Source organism: Bombina bombina, chromosome 1 (genome assembly GCF_027579735.1).
Source record: "Bombina bombina isolate aBomBom1 chromosome 1, aBomBom1.pri, whole genome shotgun sequence".
NCBI classification, from domain to species: Eukaryota; Metazoa; Chordata; class Amphibia; order Anura; family Bombinatoridae; genus Bombina; species Bombina bombina.
In genome coordinates, this window is record NC_069499.1 from 201,628,961 (window position 1) to 201,645,439 (window position 16,479).

Consider the following 16,479-nt stretch of genomic DNA (forward strand, 5'->3'; position numbering starts at 1 on the left):
ATGACATGTGAGGGGAGGAGCTATATAGCAGCTCTGCTTGGGTGATCCTCTTGCAACTTCCTGTTGGGAAGGAGATATAATCCCATAAGTAATGGATGACCCGTGGACTGACTACACTACAAGAGAAATAAATTTATCAGGTAAGCATAAATTATGTTATTACCCATTCCCCAGTTTTGCATAACCAACATGGTTATATTAATACACTTTTAACTCTGTGATTACCTTGTACCTAAGCCTCTGCAGACTGCCCCTTTATTTCAGATCTTTTGACAGACTTGCATTTTAGCCAATCAATGCCCTCTCATAAGTAACTCCACGGGCATGAGCACAATGTTATCTAGATGACACACATGAACTAATACCCCCTAGCTGTGAAAAACTGGCAAATGCATTCAGATAAGAGGCGGCCTTCAAGGGCTTAGAAATTAGCATATGAGCCTACCTAGGTTTAACTTTCAACTAAGAATACCAAGAGAATAAAGCAAATTTGATAATAAAAGTAAATTGGAAAGTTGTTTAAAATGACATGCCCTATCTGAATCATGAAAGTTTAATTTTGACTAGGCTGCCCCTTTAATATATAATCTGTATATTTGTAATCTCTAGAATGGTTACAATTCCAGTGGAGATCCAGTTGAGATTGCAGGGAATGTGTAAAATGAGAATTTAATGTAGCCTATAGTTAGGGCTGTGTAATGCATTGAATAACACCTCTGTACAAAAAGAAAAAGAACTGGTTACATGCGGTCAGGACTGCAGTATATGGATCAGCAGGCAGATAATGGAATTTGTTAGAAGCTTGGAGAGCGGTAATATGCTTTTGTTAATAGGCAGTAAGCATTGATACATACCTTTTTTAAGACGGAATGCTTTACTTTGATAGTGTTTGCTCTGACTCTGCAGCAAAGGTACTGAGGGTATGCTGCCTTGTAATTATGGGCAGTATGAATGGCCTGTAGGCCCAGTACTCCAAAAATGTCTTCCAAGCATGACAGATGGAGACTTCACATTATATTGGTTGCTTTATTAGAAGACACTAGAAGAATGATAGACAACATTTGTGGCTCTTGAATCCTCATGTGGGCCTCATGGTGTCTTAAACCCCTACGTTAGACACATAGTAAATAAAATAAAAGTATTGAATGTAATGTTTGAAAACTGAATGTAACATATTCTTTTTTAAGTGTAATGGAAAAATAAATAAATCACTTTTTGGCAGAATCATTTAATTAAAAGTAACAACCTGAAGCTAAAATAATTTCTGGGTATGAAACAAAATGAGTAAAATGAAGAATAGCCCGCCATGCCAAATGTTGTCAAACAAAATGAATTAAATGTTCTGGAGATGAAAATGGAACAATCCTGTCTTGCTTCAGAAAAGATGATGTGGTCCACATAAGAAGCTTCCCATGACCAGTTCTCATGAGATGTTTTCAAGACAAACCCTTATATTTCTCTGCTGTGTTAGTACTTTTGTATCTGATGATGTAATTGTATATTGTGTGATACTCTTTATATTACATTTCTGGTTTCCAATTTACTCAGATTAACTGAAGCAGATTACAAGCTTAATTTACTCGAGAAGGATCCATATGCCTTGGATGTGATACACGCAATTGGCAGAGGTACATGTATAATTGGTTAACAAGTCTGTTTTATTTGCTGCATCTACATATGTATAAAATACATCTAAAAAGTGTTACTAATCATAATAACTCAAACCCTATGGAAGTAAGGAAAATAAAAATGTGTTTTTCCTGGGTTACAGAGGTATAAATTATGCTTAATTTGTCAGACTATCTCTATTAGTTTTATGCTTTATATACATTAATGGATAATCAATGCTAGTCACTAAAGTGGGTTTCCTTTTTCTTTTCTTTCATGTAATTGGCAAGAGTTCATGAGCTAGTGACGTATGGGATATACAATCCTACCAGGAGGGGCAAAGTTTCCCAAACCTCAAAATGCCTATAAATACACCCCTCACCACACCCACAATTCAGTTTTACAAACTTTGCCTCCTATGGAGGTGGTGAAGTAAGTTTGTGCTAAGATTTCTACGTTGATATGCGCTTCTCAGCTTTTTTGAAGCCCGATTCCTCTCAGAGTACAGCGAATGTCAGAGGGATGTGAAGGGAGCATCACCTATTGAATGCAATGGTTTTCCTCATGGGGATCTATTTAATAGGTTCTCTGTTATCGGTCGTAGAGATTCATCTTCTACCTCCCTTTTCAGATCGACGATATACTCTCATATTCCATTACCTCTACTGATAACTGTTTCAGTACTGGTTTGGCTATCTGCTATATATGGATGGGTGTCATTTGGTAAGTATGTTTTCATTACTTACGACACTCTCAGCTATGGTTTGGCACTTTATGTATTTTATAAAGTTCTAAATATATGTATTGTACTTATATTTGCCATGATTCAGGTTTCAGTATATTTCCTTTTGCAGACTGTCAGTTTCATATCTGGGAAATGCATTTTTTAGAAATGTATTTCTTACCTGGGATGTAGTCTTTTTTCAATTGACTGTCTTTTTCTATATCGCGGGCAGTATTAGTGTCGCGGGGCGCAAAATGCTAAAGTTTATTGCGTCATTTTTTGGCGCGAAGTTTTGTTCGTTGACGCAAATTCGTCTTTTCTGGCGTCTTAGTTGACGCCGGATCCTTTCACAAGGTTGCGTCATCTATGACGCGGGTGTGTCGTTTTTGGCGCCAAAAAATATTTTTCTGTTTGTTGTGCGTCATACTTGCCGCCAAATATTTTCATTATTTTAGACCCCATTCCTGTTTGCCTCTTGCCTTTTTCTATGTCAGAGGGCTATTCTGTTTGCATTTTTTCCTATTCCTGAAACTGCCATATAAGGAAATTGATAATTTTGCTTTATATGTTGTTTTGTCTCTTACATATGGCAAGATGTCTCAATCTGTTCCTGTCTCAGAAAACACTGTTGGAATCCTGCTGACTGATAACAGTTCTACCAAAGATAAGTACATTTGTTGTAATCTTATGGAGATTATGTCTCCAGCTGTGGTTTGTAATAAGTTGTCATGATAAACTTTTACATGCAGAGAATGTGTCCATCAGTAATAATACATTGCCTGTTGCTGTTCTTTTAACATCTAATGTGCAAGATATACCTGTTAATTTATAAGAATTTTTTGCTGATTCTATTCATAAGGCTTTGTCTGCCATCCCGCCTTCTAATAAATGTAAAGGTCTTTTTAAACTTCTCATAAAGTTGATGAAATTTCAAATGACCGACAACATACTGAATTATCCTCCTCTGATGAGGATCTATCTGATTCAGAAGATCCTTCCTCAGATATTGACACTAACAAATCTACTTATTTATTTAAAATGGAGTACATTCGTTCTTTGTTGAAGTGTTGATTATATTGGTTATTGAGGAGACTAGTCCTCTTGATTTTAAAGCTAGTAAACATTTACATTCGGTTTATAAACCTCCTGTGGTTATTTCAGAGGTTTTTTTCAGTTCCTGATGCTATTTCTGATATGATTTCTAAGGAATGGAATAGGCCTGGTACTTCTTTTATTCCTTCTTTAAGGTTTAAAAAATTGTATCCTTTGCCAGCAATTAGATTGGAGTTTTGGGAAAAGATCCCCAAAATTGATGGTGCTATCTCTACTCTTGCTAAACATGCTACTATTCCTACAGAAGATAGTATTTCTTGTTAAGATCCTTTAGATAGGAAACTTGAATCTTATCTAAGGGAAGCTTATTTATTTTCAGGTCTTCTTCTTAGGCCTGCAATTTATTTGGCTGATGTTGCAGCTGCTTCAACTTTTTGGTTGGAAACTTTAGTGCAACAAGTATCGAATCATGATTTGTCTAGCATTATTAACTTGATTCAACATGCTAATAATTTAATTTGTGATGCCATTTTTTGTTATCAGCAAAATTGATGTTAAAACTCTGTCTTTAGCTATTTTAGCTAAAAGAGTTTTGTGGCTTAAAGTGATGGTAAACTCCGTTATTGTCAAATTACAGATTTAGATTCTGTAATATAATATGTATTAAACCGCATTATCATTTCACTATTTTTTTATGTACATTTATTATATTTTCAACACATTCACAAACCCTTGTTGCGCCACATCGCTCCGCCCCTCTTAGTTGTTGCACTGAATATTCTCTACGCTCATCTTGTCACCACCCTCTCTGCACGTCAGAGAATTTGCTCACTCCCGACAGTATTAATTTTCACGCATGCGCATTGGTATTATTATCCACAAAAAATATAATTTAAATATTATATAGACATATATATTTATGTGACATAATAATATATCAATTGTTTACAGATAGTAAGTTATGTAAATGCATATAAAATATATAATTCCGTTTTCTATTGCAACGATATTTGTCAAATTGTGGCTATTACAAAACATCAACAGATAGAATGCAGCTATGTACTTACTGGCACTGTTCCAAGTAAACAATGAATCGTTTAGAAACACTACACAATTCACTGTTTACTTTAGCGTGCCGTGTGGAAACTGACAATGCACGCATTCATCCTAGAAAACATGCACGCGCAAAATCCTCTGCGGATTTAAAAGCTTCTGATTGGATTGGGTGGTCGGATTGCTCGGCTTGTGCGTTAATGCGCATATCAGATTGCATAGAAGAAAGCCTGTCTGGCGACAGGCTTGCTGATTGATCAACAGAATTAAACAATGGATATGATGTCACAGGGGGCTGGCGATGTAACAGAACGGACAGATTATATATAAGAGAATAGTAAGTAAATGGCTATATAATGTATTCATTGAAATTTGGTGTGCAAATTTAATAAGACTGAACAAGATTAATCATATAATCGGTTAATATTGAGTTTACCATCCCTTTAAATCTTGGAATGCTGATATGACTTCTAAGTCCAGATTGCTATTTCTTTCCTTCCAAGGTAATAAATTATTTGGTTCAGTTGGATTCAATATTTTCAGCTGTCACTAGGGGGAAAGGAGTTTTTTGCCTCAAGATAAGATCTAAGGGTAAATTTAAAGCTTCTAACCGTTTTTGTTCTTAAATAAGGAACAGAAACCGAATTCTTCCCCAAGGAATCTGTTTCCAATTGGAAGCCTTCTTCAAATTGCAATAAATCCAAACCATTTAAGAGATCAAAGTCAGCCCCTAAATCCGCATGAAGGTGCGGATCTTATTCCAGCTCAGCTGGTAGGGGGCAGATTAAGATTTTTCTAAGATGTTTGGATCAATTCGGTCCAAAATCATTTGATTCAGAATATTGTCTCTCAGGGGTACAGAATAGGATTCAGAGTAAGACCGCCTGTGAGAAAAAAATTCTCTCACGCATTCCAGCAAACTCGGTAAAAGCTCATGCTTTCTTGAAGTGTATTTCAGACCTGGAGTTATCTGGGGTAATCATGCCAGTTCCGTTTCAGGAACAGGGTCTGGGGTTTTATTCAAATCTATTCATTGTCCCAAAGAAAGTAATTTCATTCAGACCAGTGGATCTAATAATTTTTGAATCGATATGTAAGAGTACCAACTTTCAAAATGGTGACTATAAGGCCTATTCTGCTTTTTGTTCAGCAAGGGCATTATATGCCCACAATAGACTTACAGGATGCATATCTTCATATTCTGATTCATCCAGATTGCTTTCAATTTCTGAGATTCTATTTTTTAGACAAGCATTACCAATTTGTTGCTCTTCCTTTTTGGCCTAGCAACAGCTCTAGGAATCTTTTCAAAGGTTCTTGGTGTCCTACTCTCTGTTATCAGAGAGCGGGGTGTTGCGGTGTTTCCTTATTTGGATGATATCTTGGTACTTGCTCAGTCTTTACGTTCTGCAGGTTCTCACACGAATCAACTACTGTTGTTTCTTCAAAGACATGGTTGGAGGATCAATTTACCAAAATGTTCCTTTATTCCTCAGACAAGGGTCACCTTTTTAGGTTTCAAGATAGATTCAGTGTCCATGACTCTGTCTCTAACAGACAAGAGACAATTTAAATTGGTTTCAGCTTGTCTGAACCTTCAGTCTCTATTATTCCCTTCAGTAGCTATGTGCATGGAAGTTTTAGGTCTCATGACTGCAGCATCGGACGTGATTCTCTTTGCTCGTCTTTATTTGAGACCTCTCCAGCTTTGCATGCTGAATCACTGGTGCAGGGATTATACAAGGATATCACAATTAATATTGTTAAATCCCAGTGTTTGACTATCTCTGACTTGGTGGTTAGATCACTATCGTATAGTTCTAGGGGCGTCTTTGGTTCGTCCAACCTGGACTGTGATCACAACGGATGCAAGTCTTTTCAGGTCAGGGAGCTGTTTGGGGATCTCTGACAGCACAAGGGGTTTGGAAATCTCAAGAGGCGAGATTGCCAATCAATATTTTGGAACTCTGTGCAATTTTCAGGGCTCTTCAGGCTTGGCCTCTGTTATAGAGAGAACCGTTCATTTGTTTTCAGACAGACAATATCACAGCTGTCGCATATGTCAATTATCAGGGTGGGACTCACAGTTCCCTAGCTATGATAGAAGTATCTTGAATACTTTCTTGGGCGGAATCCAGCTCTTGTCTAATTTTTGTAGTACATATCCCAGATGTAGACAATTGAGAAGCGGATTATCTCAGCCGTCAGACTTTACATCCGGGGGAGAGTTCTCTCCATCCAGATGGTTCAGATGTGGGGTTTTCCAGAAATAGATCTGATGGCTTCTCATCTAAACAAGAAACATCCTAGGTACCTGTCCAGGTCCAGGGATCTTCAGGCGGAAGCAGTGGTTGCATTGACACTTCCTTGTTGCTACCAACCTGCTTATATTTTCTAGTTCTTCTTTCAAGAGTGATATCCAAAATCATCATGGAACAGTCATTTGTATTGCTGGTAGGTCCAGCATGGCCTCACAGGTTTTGGTATGCAAATCTTGTTTGGATGTCCAGTTGTCAACCTTGGCCTCTTCCGTTTAGGTCGGATCTTCTGTTTTAAGGTCCGTTTTTTCCATCAGGATTTCAAATCATTAAATTTGATGGTATGGGAATTGAAAGCCTAGTGCTTAGTCATAGAGGTTTCTATGACTCAGTGATTAATACTATGTTACCGGCTCGTAAATCTGTTTCTAGAAAGATTTATTATCAAGTTTGGAAGACTTATTTCCATGGTGTTCTTTTCATAAATTTGCTTGGCATTCTTTCAGAATTCCTAGAATTTTTTTCAGTTTCTTCAGGATGGTTTGGATAAGGTTTTGTCTGCAAGTTCCTTGTAGGGACAAATCTTTGCTTTTTCTGTCTTATTTCACAGAAAGATTGCTAAGCTTCCTGATATTCACTGTTTTTAACAGGCTTTGGTTTGTATCTGTCATTAAATCAATCTCTCCTCCTTGGAGTCTTAATTTGGTTTTGTGGGCTTTACAGGCTCCTCCGTTTCAGCTTATGCATTCTTTGGATATTAAACTACTTTCTTGGAAAGTGTTGTTCCTTTTGTCCATCTCTTCTGCTAGAAGAGTTTCTGAATTATCTACTCTTTATTGTGAATCTCCTTTCTGATTTTTCATCAGGATAAGGGGTTTTTGCGGACTTCATTTAAATGCTTTCCTAAGGTTGTGATTTCTAACAACATTAATAGAGAATTTGTTGTCCCTTTTCTTGTGTCCTAATCTTAGGAATTCTTTGGAGAAATCCTTCCATTCTTTGGATGTGGTAAGAGCTTTGAAATATTATGTTGAAGCTACTAAAGATTTCAGGAAGACTTTTAGTCTATTTGTTATCTTTTCTGGTTCTAGGAAAGGTCAGAGGGCTTCTGACGTTTCCTTGGCTTCGTGGTTAAGCTTTGGTTTCATTCAGCTTATTTGGAGACGGGTCAAGCCCCGTCTCAGAGAATTACAGCTCATTCTACTAGATAGGTCTCCACTTCGTGGGCTTTTTAAGAATGAAGCTTCAGTTGATCAGATTTGCAAAGCAGCAACTTGGTCTTCTTTGCATACATTTACTAAAATCTACCGTTTTTGATGTATTCGCTTCTTCGGAAGCAGTTTTTGGTAGAAAGGATCTTCAGGCAGCTTTTTCAGTTTGATTCTTCTGCTTATGTTTTAAGTTTTTTTCTTTTAATTTAATGAGAATTAACTTATATTTTGAGTTGTGGATTATTTTTTCAGCGAGAAATGGCTGTTTTTATTTTTATCCCTCCCTCTCTAGTGACTCTTGCGTGGGGTTCCACATCTTGGTTATTGCTATCCCATACGTCACTAGCTCATGGACTCTTGCCAATTACATGAAAGAAAACATAATTTAAATAAGAACTTACCTGATAAATTAATTTCTTTCATATTGGCAAGAGTCCATGAGGCCCACCCTTTTTGTGGTGGTTATGATTTTTGTATAAAGCACAATTATTTCCAAATTTCTTTTTTGATGCTTTTTACTGCTTTCTTTATCACCCCACATCTTGGCTATTCGTTAAACTGAATTATGGGTGTGGTGAGGGGTGTATTTATAGGCATTTTGAGGTTTGGGAAACTTTGCCCCTCCTGGTAGGATTGTATATCCCATACGTCACTAGCTCATGGACTCTTGCCAATATGAAAGAAATTAATTTATCAGGTAAGTTCTTACATAAATTATGTTTTTTTCCATTTTCCTGAATCAATACATCTATTTATACTAGAATTTTAGATAACACACTATGTAATTAGTCTAAATTCTTTCTTGTATACGTTTTTACCACTAAGAGGTTATCTCTGTATTGTTGGATGGTAAAGAGCAGGTAATCCAAAGGAAGGCATATTCTGCACCTCGTTTATATTGGCTTTTCTTAAGATGCTAGTCTGTACAACTGAGATGCATTATAAATCAACTCTAGACTCAAGAAATGTGTACTCCCCAGCAGTTTCTCTTATACTAGTTGACCATAGAACCTCAGTCTATCACAGCTACCCAACAAACATATATCTGCATCTTGCAGTGCATTATGGATGCTCATTTAGCCTCAGTCGGGCTGGAACATTTAAATTTGCTTTGCAAATATTGTTCTAATGTGCTATTATTATCAGAACAATCAAAAAATATACAAATTCCGTCAAAGAGCACTGTAACAAAAACATTCTGATATCAGAACCTTAACTGAGCATGAGTTTATAAACATGAACAGAACATTCCTAGTGCCTGCAGCCAACCTGCATCTATCAAGTGTGTAGAAGTAGTATCCAAGTGCCTGCTTATGAGTCTGTTGTACCTGCTGCCCTTTTCTTGTCTATAGTGCCTGTGGGTCTCTTCACTCCAGATTGTACCTGCTAGACTGTTACCACCACTTTGAACTTGCTGGCCTGTTACTACCAAATGGCACCTTCTTGTCTGCCTGTTATACCTGCTTTCATTTGCTTAGAGAACCAAGTGTTCTCCCCAGGGCCTATTTAATAGGCACAGCACTCTGTTAATATTAAATTTTTTCATTGCACAAATTATTATTAAATCAATTAATTTGTGCTTTGGATAGGTTAAGTACCATTTATAAATAACAGAAAATGTAATTATATTGCAAAGTATTGTACTGCCCCACCCAGTTACTACTTAATGCCTCCTGGCTGGCAACATTTTCTGTGGAGAACACTGGAACCTATTGGTCTCTTATTTCCCAATAATACCTGCTACTTGTAGCTACTTGTCTGCTATTTCCATTTTGTACCTTCTGTGCCTATTACCTCCATATTTTACTTGCAGGACCTGTCATCTCCCCATTGCACCCAAAGTTTCTATTTATTCTTGTTGTTTACCTTTGTCTATTAATAGATATCAAAGTGTTATGGAAGGAGTATTGATTTTTATATGGACTACATAAATGACAAACTGAATCTCATGTATAAACTGTAAAGTATATAAATATTGTTTGTGCTTTTTCTGAATGCAGATGTATATGTAATCCATCAAGGTATATATATTTATTTTGTTCAACCTGACCTCATCCTAATCACCCACTCATCATAGAAACTTTTCAGTGGAGCAGTATAAGCATCCTCCCGTACCATGACCTGTAATTTCTTGTACAGTGTACATTATTTATAAACAATCAAGCTATTGTTTTTTTTATCTATAATTTTCTTTACATTTCTGTTCATAAAAGTAATAGTTGCACCATATTTTTTTAAACCTTATTTTTCAGCTTAATCTTTCATTGTTTCATCCCTCATTATAACAATCAAGCAGATTTCTTATCTTATTTCAGTATTTTTTATTTATTTTTTAGCCATTTTTGCTGTTGAATATTTTGGCTATTTCTCTTAGGCAGCATTTCACCTTAAACTCTCTAAAACATATAATAAATCCATTTGTAATATATCATTCTTTATTTGCTGTAGTCTTAAGCATTGCTACTTCTATACAGTTTACTATTCCAGCACAATATGCTGTTACTACTTCGTGTTATTAAAATATTTCAGGAAGGTTTTATAAATCTGAAAAATATAAGATAAGTAAATATTTTTTTTTACAGAATAGTTAGCTAGCTTCATTTTAGTAAAAAGAAAATACCCAAAAGTAATAAATATGTTAATGTGGCCATATTAGAATCATTCGCCTGCTATTACTGCAGTTTTCTTTTTCTAGATCTCTTTGTGAGATCATAGCTGCAAAAGCAGATGGATGCTCATTAAACATTTAATATAAAACTGTAATATATATATTGCTTGCTTAGTGACTAACTGTCAAATGATACTTTTAGGAAGAGGTCATAAAGATGTTTTTTATTTCCACCATTTTAGTATAATACTTTGACTAACTGTTGTCTAATAGTAATACACCATCTGATAATCCAGTTGCATGTGTATCTTGATTGTTGTCTGTCTCCTCACGCTGTCTCTCTGTATCTACTAATGTTGTTTTATCAAATCCTGATTGTTTTTCCTGAATATTTTAGAGAATTCACCATTTGGACCTTCTCCAGTTGGCAGAATTCAGGATAACAGAACTTTTCTCTCCCCACCAACCCTAATGGAAGGTCCCCCTAGGCATTCTCCAATGATCCCTGGAGCAGATGGAGGTAACACTAGTATAACCTAATCTAGTCTGCCCTTCTCATATATATTATTTTACATGTGCCAATGTTCACACTGCGTTTGACATGTTTCTTGTGTTGAGGCAGAAAAAAGGGCAAAAATAAATGGTGGGCTGTAGCTTTATGTAATTTAATATTAAGAGTTGGGCCAACCTAATCAATTATCTCCGATTTTAATACCATCTCTAATGACAGTCAAATATATCCTTCATACTCCTCTAATGACAATTAGAAAGTTTTGTAAACTGAATAGCACTATGAAGTAGTTGGGTGGGGGAATTGTCATTTTTTTGCAACATTATAGCATTTTCTGCTATTTATAAATGTTACATAAGCTATTTAAAGCACAAAGTAATTGCATAATTTAACAAAATGATTTAATGATAATTTGTGCATCAAACATTGAAATAAATGTAATATTAGCTAATTTTAGTTCAATATTGGCTTAAAATTTAACTGATTAGTCCGTAAAAGCAGCCAGATGGTGTGCCCATTAAATAAGTCCTTGGGAGAATATTGTAGATATATCCTTCATATCCCTCTTATCTTCTGCCCAATCTCTTGTCAGCAAATGCCTATGTCTCATACTTTCATGAGGAACTATTCATAACTTATGGGTATATAGTCGCCTTCTTGGAGTTGATAGAAAAGAGCACCGCTTCCAATTTATATCACTTTCCCTTTGTTTTTTGTTCTGTTTAATCCCTTAACGACCAAGGACATGCTCTGTCAAATGAAGCGCTGGAAGTGATCGCAATCGCTTCCAGCCGCTTTCAGGGTATTGCAGCGATGCCTTGATATTGAGGCATTGTGCAATACCCTTTAGGCAGTAACCAGTGATGGTGCCGATAGTTGGTGGTGTGGGAGGGTTAGGAGAGAGGCGGGTGGGCGGCCCATCGCTGGAGGAGGGCAGGAGTGGGTGGGACCGCTACGCCACGCTACAGGCAAGTTAAAAAAAAATTGAGCCGCAGCGGTAGTGAGGAGGATCCTATGTGGTATCCAATGAGGGAAAGGGAGATGTGAGAGGGGGTAGTTTAATGAGGGGGGGCAGCTACACTACAGAAAAAAATGGGTTTTAAAAAAAAAAAACTGCAGCAAACTGAATACTGGCAGACATCTGCCAGTACATAAGATGGAGGCTAATAGGTAGAGGGGGGGAGGGTTAGAGAGCTGTTTGGGGGGGGGATCAGGGAGGTTGGGGGTAAGGGGGGATCCTACACCGCAGAAAAAAATAAAATTATATATATATATATATATATATATATATATATATATATATATATATATATATATATATATATATATATAAATTTAAAAAAAAAAGTTTTTTATTTCTTCTGTTATGTGTGATCAGTCCACGGGTCATCATTACTTCTGGGATATTATCTGCTCCCCTACAGGAAGTGCAAGAGGATTCACCCAGCAGAGTTGCTATATAGCTCCTCCCCTCTACGTCACCTCCAGTCATTCTCTTGCACCCAAAGACTAGATAGGAGGTGTGAGAGGACTATGGTGGGAGATTTCATCTGTCAAGGTTGTCAACAAACCAAATAAAGAAAGACGCGTTTCTACGCTGTGTACAAGATCTATTATTAATGGGAGTGATCCATCCGGTTCCGCGGTCGGAACAAGGACAAGGGTTTTACTCAAACCTGTTTGTGGTTCCCAAAAAAGAGGGAACTTTCAGGCCAATCTTGGATTTAAAGATCCTAAACAAATTCCTAAGAGTTCCATCGTTCAAAATGGAAACTATTCGGACAATCTTACCCATGATCCAAAAGGGTCAATACATGACCACAGTGGATTTAAAGGATGCTTACCTTCACATACCGATTCACAAAGATCATTACCGGTATCTAAGGTTTGCCTTCTTAGACAGGCATTACCAGTTTGTAGCCCTTCCATTCGGATTGGCTACGGCTCCAAGAATCTTCACAAAGGTTCTGGGTGCCCTTCTAGCGGTTCTGAGACCGCGAGGAATTTCGGTAGCTCCGTACCTAGACGACATTCTGATACAAGCTTCAAGCTTTCAAACTGCCAAGTCTCATACAGAGTTAGTTCTGGCATTTCTAAGGTCGCATGGATGGAAAGTGAACGAAAAGAAGAGTTCTCTCTTGCCTCTCACAAGAGTTCCATTCTTGGGGACTCTTATAGATTCTGTAGAAATGAAGATTTATCTGACAGAAGACAGATTAACAAAGCTTCTAAATGTATGCCGTGTCCTTCATTCCATTCAACTCCCGTCAGTAGCTCAATGCATGGAGGTGATCGGCTTAATGGTAGCAGCAATGGACATAGTACCCTTTGCACGCCTACATCTCAGACCGCTGCAATTGTGCATGCTGAGTCAGTGGAATGGGGATTACTCAGATTTGTCCCCCACTCTGAATCTGGATCAAGAGACCAGAAACTCTCTTCTATGGTGGCTTTCTCGGCCACATCTGTCCAGGGGGATGCCGTTCAGCAGGCCGGACTGGACAATCGTAACAACAGACGCCAGCCTTCTAGGTTGGGGCGCTGTCTGGAATTCTCTGAAGGCTCAGGGACAATGGAGTCAGGAGGAAAGTCTCCTGCCAATAAACATTCTGGAATTGAGAGCAGTTCTCAATACCCTTCTAGCTTGGCCCCAGTTAAAGACTCGGGGGTTCATCAGGTTTCAGTCGGACAACATCACGACTGTAGCTTACATCAACCATCAGGGAGGGACAAGAAGCTCCCTAGCAATGATAGAAGTATCAAAGATAATTCGCTGGGCAGAGTCTCACTCTTGCCACCTGTCAGCAATCCACATCCCGGGAGTGGAGAACTGGGAGGCGGATTTCTTGAGTCGCCAGACTCTTCATCCGGGGGAGTGGGAACTTCATCCGGAGGTCTTTGCCCAAATACTTCGACGTTGGGGCAAACCAGAGATAGATCTCATGGCGTCTCGCCAGAACGCCAAACTTCCTCGCTACGGATCCAGATCCAGGGATCCGGGAGCGGTTCTGATAGATGCTTTGACAGCACCTTGGAACTTCAGGATGGCTTATGTGTTTCCACCCTTCCCGCTGCTTCCTCGATTGATTGCCAAAATCAAACAGGAGAGAGCATCAGTGATTCTAATAGCGCCTGCATGGCCGCGCAGGACTTGGTATGCAGATCTAGTGGACATGTCATCCTGTCCGCCTTGGTCTCTACCTCTAAGACAGGACCTTCTGATTCAGGGTCCATTCAAACATCAAAGTCTAACTTCTCTGAAGCTGACTGCTTGGAAATTGAACGCTTGATTTTATCAAAACGTGGTTTTTCGGAGTCGGTTATTGATACCCTGATACAGGCTAGGAAGCCTGTTACCAGAAAGATTTACCATAAAATATGGCGTAAATACCTATACTGGTGTGAATCCAAAGATTACTCCTGGAGTAAGGTTAGGATTCCTAGGATATTGTCTTTTCTACAAGAAGGTTTAGAAAAGGGTTTATCGACTAGCTCATTAAAGGGACAGATCTCAGCTCTGTCCATCTTGTTACACAGGCGTCTGTCAGAAAATTCAGACATCCAGGCCTTTTGTCAGGCTTTAGCTAGGATCAAGCCTGTGTTTAAAACTGTTGCTCCGCCATGGAGTTTGAACTTAGTTCTTAACGTTTTACAGGGTGTTCCGTTTGAACCCCTTCATTCCATTGATATAAAATTGTTATCTTGGAAAGTTCTATTTTTAATGGCTATTTCCTCGGCTCGAAGAGTCTCTGAGTTATCAGCCCTACATTGTGATTCTCCTTATCTGATCTTTCACTCAGACAAGGTAGTTCTGCGTACTAAACCTGGGTTCTTACCTAAGGTTGTTTCTAACAGGAATATCAATCAAGAGATTGTTGTTCCATCCTTGTGTCCAAATCCTTCTTCAAAGAAGGAACGTCTTCTACACAATCTGGATGTAGTTCGTGCCCTCAAGTTCTACTTGCAGGCAACTAAAGATTTTCGCCAAACTTCTTCCCTGTTTGTCGTTTATTCTGGACAGAGGAGAGGTCAAAAAGCTTCTGCTACCTCTCTCTCTTTTTGGCTTCGTAGCATAATACGTTTAGCCTATGAGACTGCTGGACAGCAGCCTCCTGAAAGAATTACAGCTCATTCCACTAGAGCTGTGGCTTCCACTTGGGCCTTTAAGAATGAGGCCTCTGTTGAACAGATTTGCAAGGCTGCAACTTGGTCTTCGCTTCATACTTTTTCCAAATTTTACAAATTTGACACTTTTGCTTCTTCGGAGGCTATTTTTGGGAGAAAGGTTCTTCAGGCAGTGGTTCCTTCTGTATAATGAGCCTGCCTATCCCTCCCGTCATCCGTGTACTTTTGCTTTGGTATTGGTATCCCAGAAGTAATGATGACCCGTGGACTGATCACACATAACAGAAGAAAACATAATTTATGCTTACCTGATAAATTCCTTTCTTCTGTTGTGTGATCAGTCCACGGCCCGCCCTGTTTTTTAAGGCAGGTAAATATTTTTTAAATTATAATTCAGTCACCACTACACCCTTGGCTTCTCCTTTCTCGTTGGTCTTTGGTCGAATGACTGGAGGTGACGTAGAGGGGAGGAGCTATATAGCAACTCTGCTGGGTGAATCCTCTTGCACTTCCTGTAGGGGAGCAGATAATATCCCAGAAGTAATGATGACCCGTGGACTGATCACACAACAGAAGAAAGGAATTTATCAGGTAAGCATAAATTATGTTTTTCATACTGGCAGACTTTCTGCCAGTACGTAAAGGGACAGTAAAGTCAAAATTAAACTTTCATGCTTCGGATAGAGCATGCAATTTTAAACAACTTTCCACTTTGTTCTTTTGGTATCTTTTATTGAATGAGTAAAACTAGGTAGGCTCATAAGAGCTCAGGGGTGTGCACGTGTCTTTAGTACTCTATGGCAGCAGTGTTTTGCAACATTGTATAACAAATCTACAGCAGTGTTTTGCAACAATGTATAACAAATCTACAGATAATGTTGCAAAACACTGCTGCCACAGAGTACTAAAGACGTGTGCACTCCCGAGCTCTTATGAGCCTACCTAGTTTTGCTCGTCCATGAAAGATATCAAGAGAACAAAGCAAATTTGATAACAGAAGTAATTTGGAAAGTTGTTTAAAATTGCATGATCTATTTGAATCATGATAGTTTAATTTTTACTTTACGGTCCCTTTAAGATGGGGGAGGGAAGAGAGCTGTCTGAGAGGGATCAGGGGGTGGGATGTGTCAGGTGGGAGGGTAATCTATACACTAAAGCTAAAATGAACCCTACAAGCTACCTAATTAACCCACTGCTGGGCATAATACAAGAGTGGTGCACAGCTACATTTAGCGGCCTTCTAATTACTAAAAAGCAATGCCAAAGCCATATATTTCTCTTGTAAGGTGTATCCAGTCCACGGATCATCCATTACTTGTGGGATATTC

General features: G+C 38.3%; 1 protein-coding gene across 1 annotated transcript in view; it reads left to right on the top strand.

The window, feature by feature from the left end:
• MIA2 (MIA SH3 domain ER export factor 2) overlaps positions 1 to 16,479 on the top strand; it is a 598,301-nt gene that overhangs the window by 502,851 nt on the left and 78,971 nt on the right. Inside the window, exons 23-25 of the mRNA XM_053711462.1 lie at positions 610 to 656; positions 1,549 to 1,628; positions 10,913 to 11,035. Coding sequence (XP_053567437.1) covers positions 610 to 656; positions 1,549 to 1,628; positions 10,913 to 11,035 — 250 coding nt within the window. The remainder of the gene's footprint in view (positions 1 to 609; positions 657 to 1,548; positions 1,629 to 10,912; positions 11,036 to 16,479) is intronic.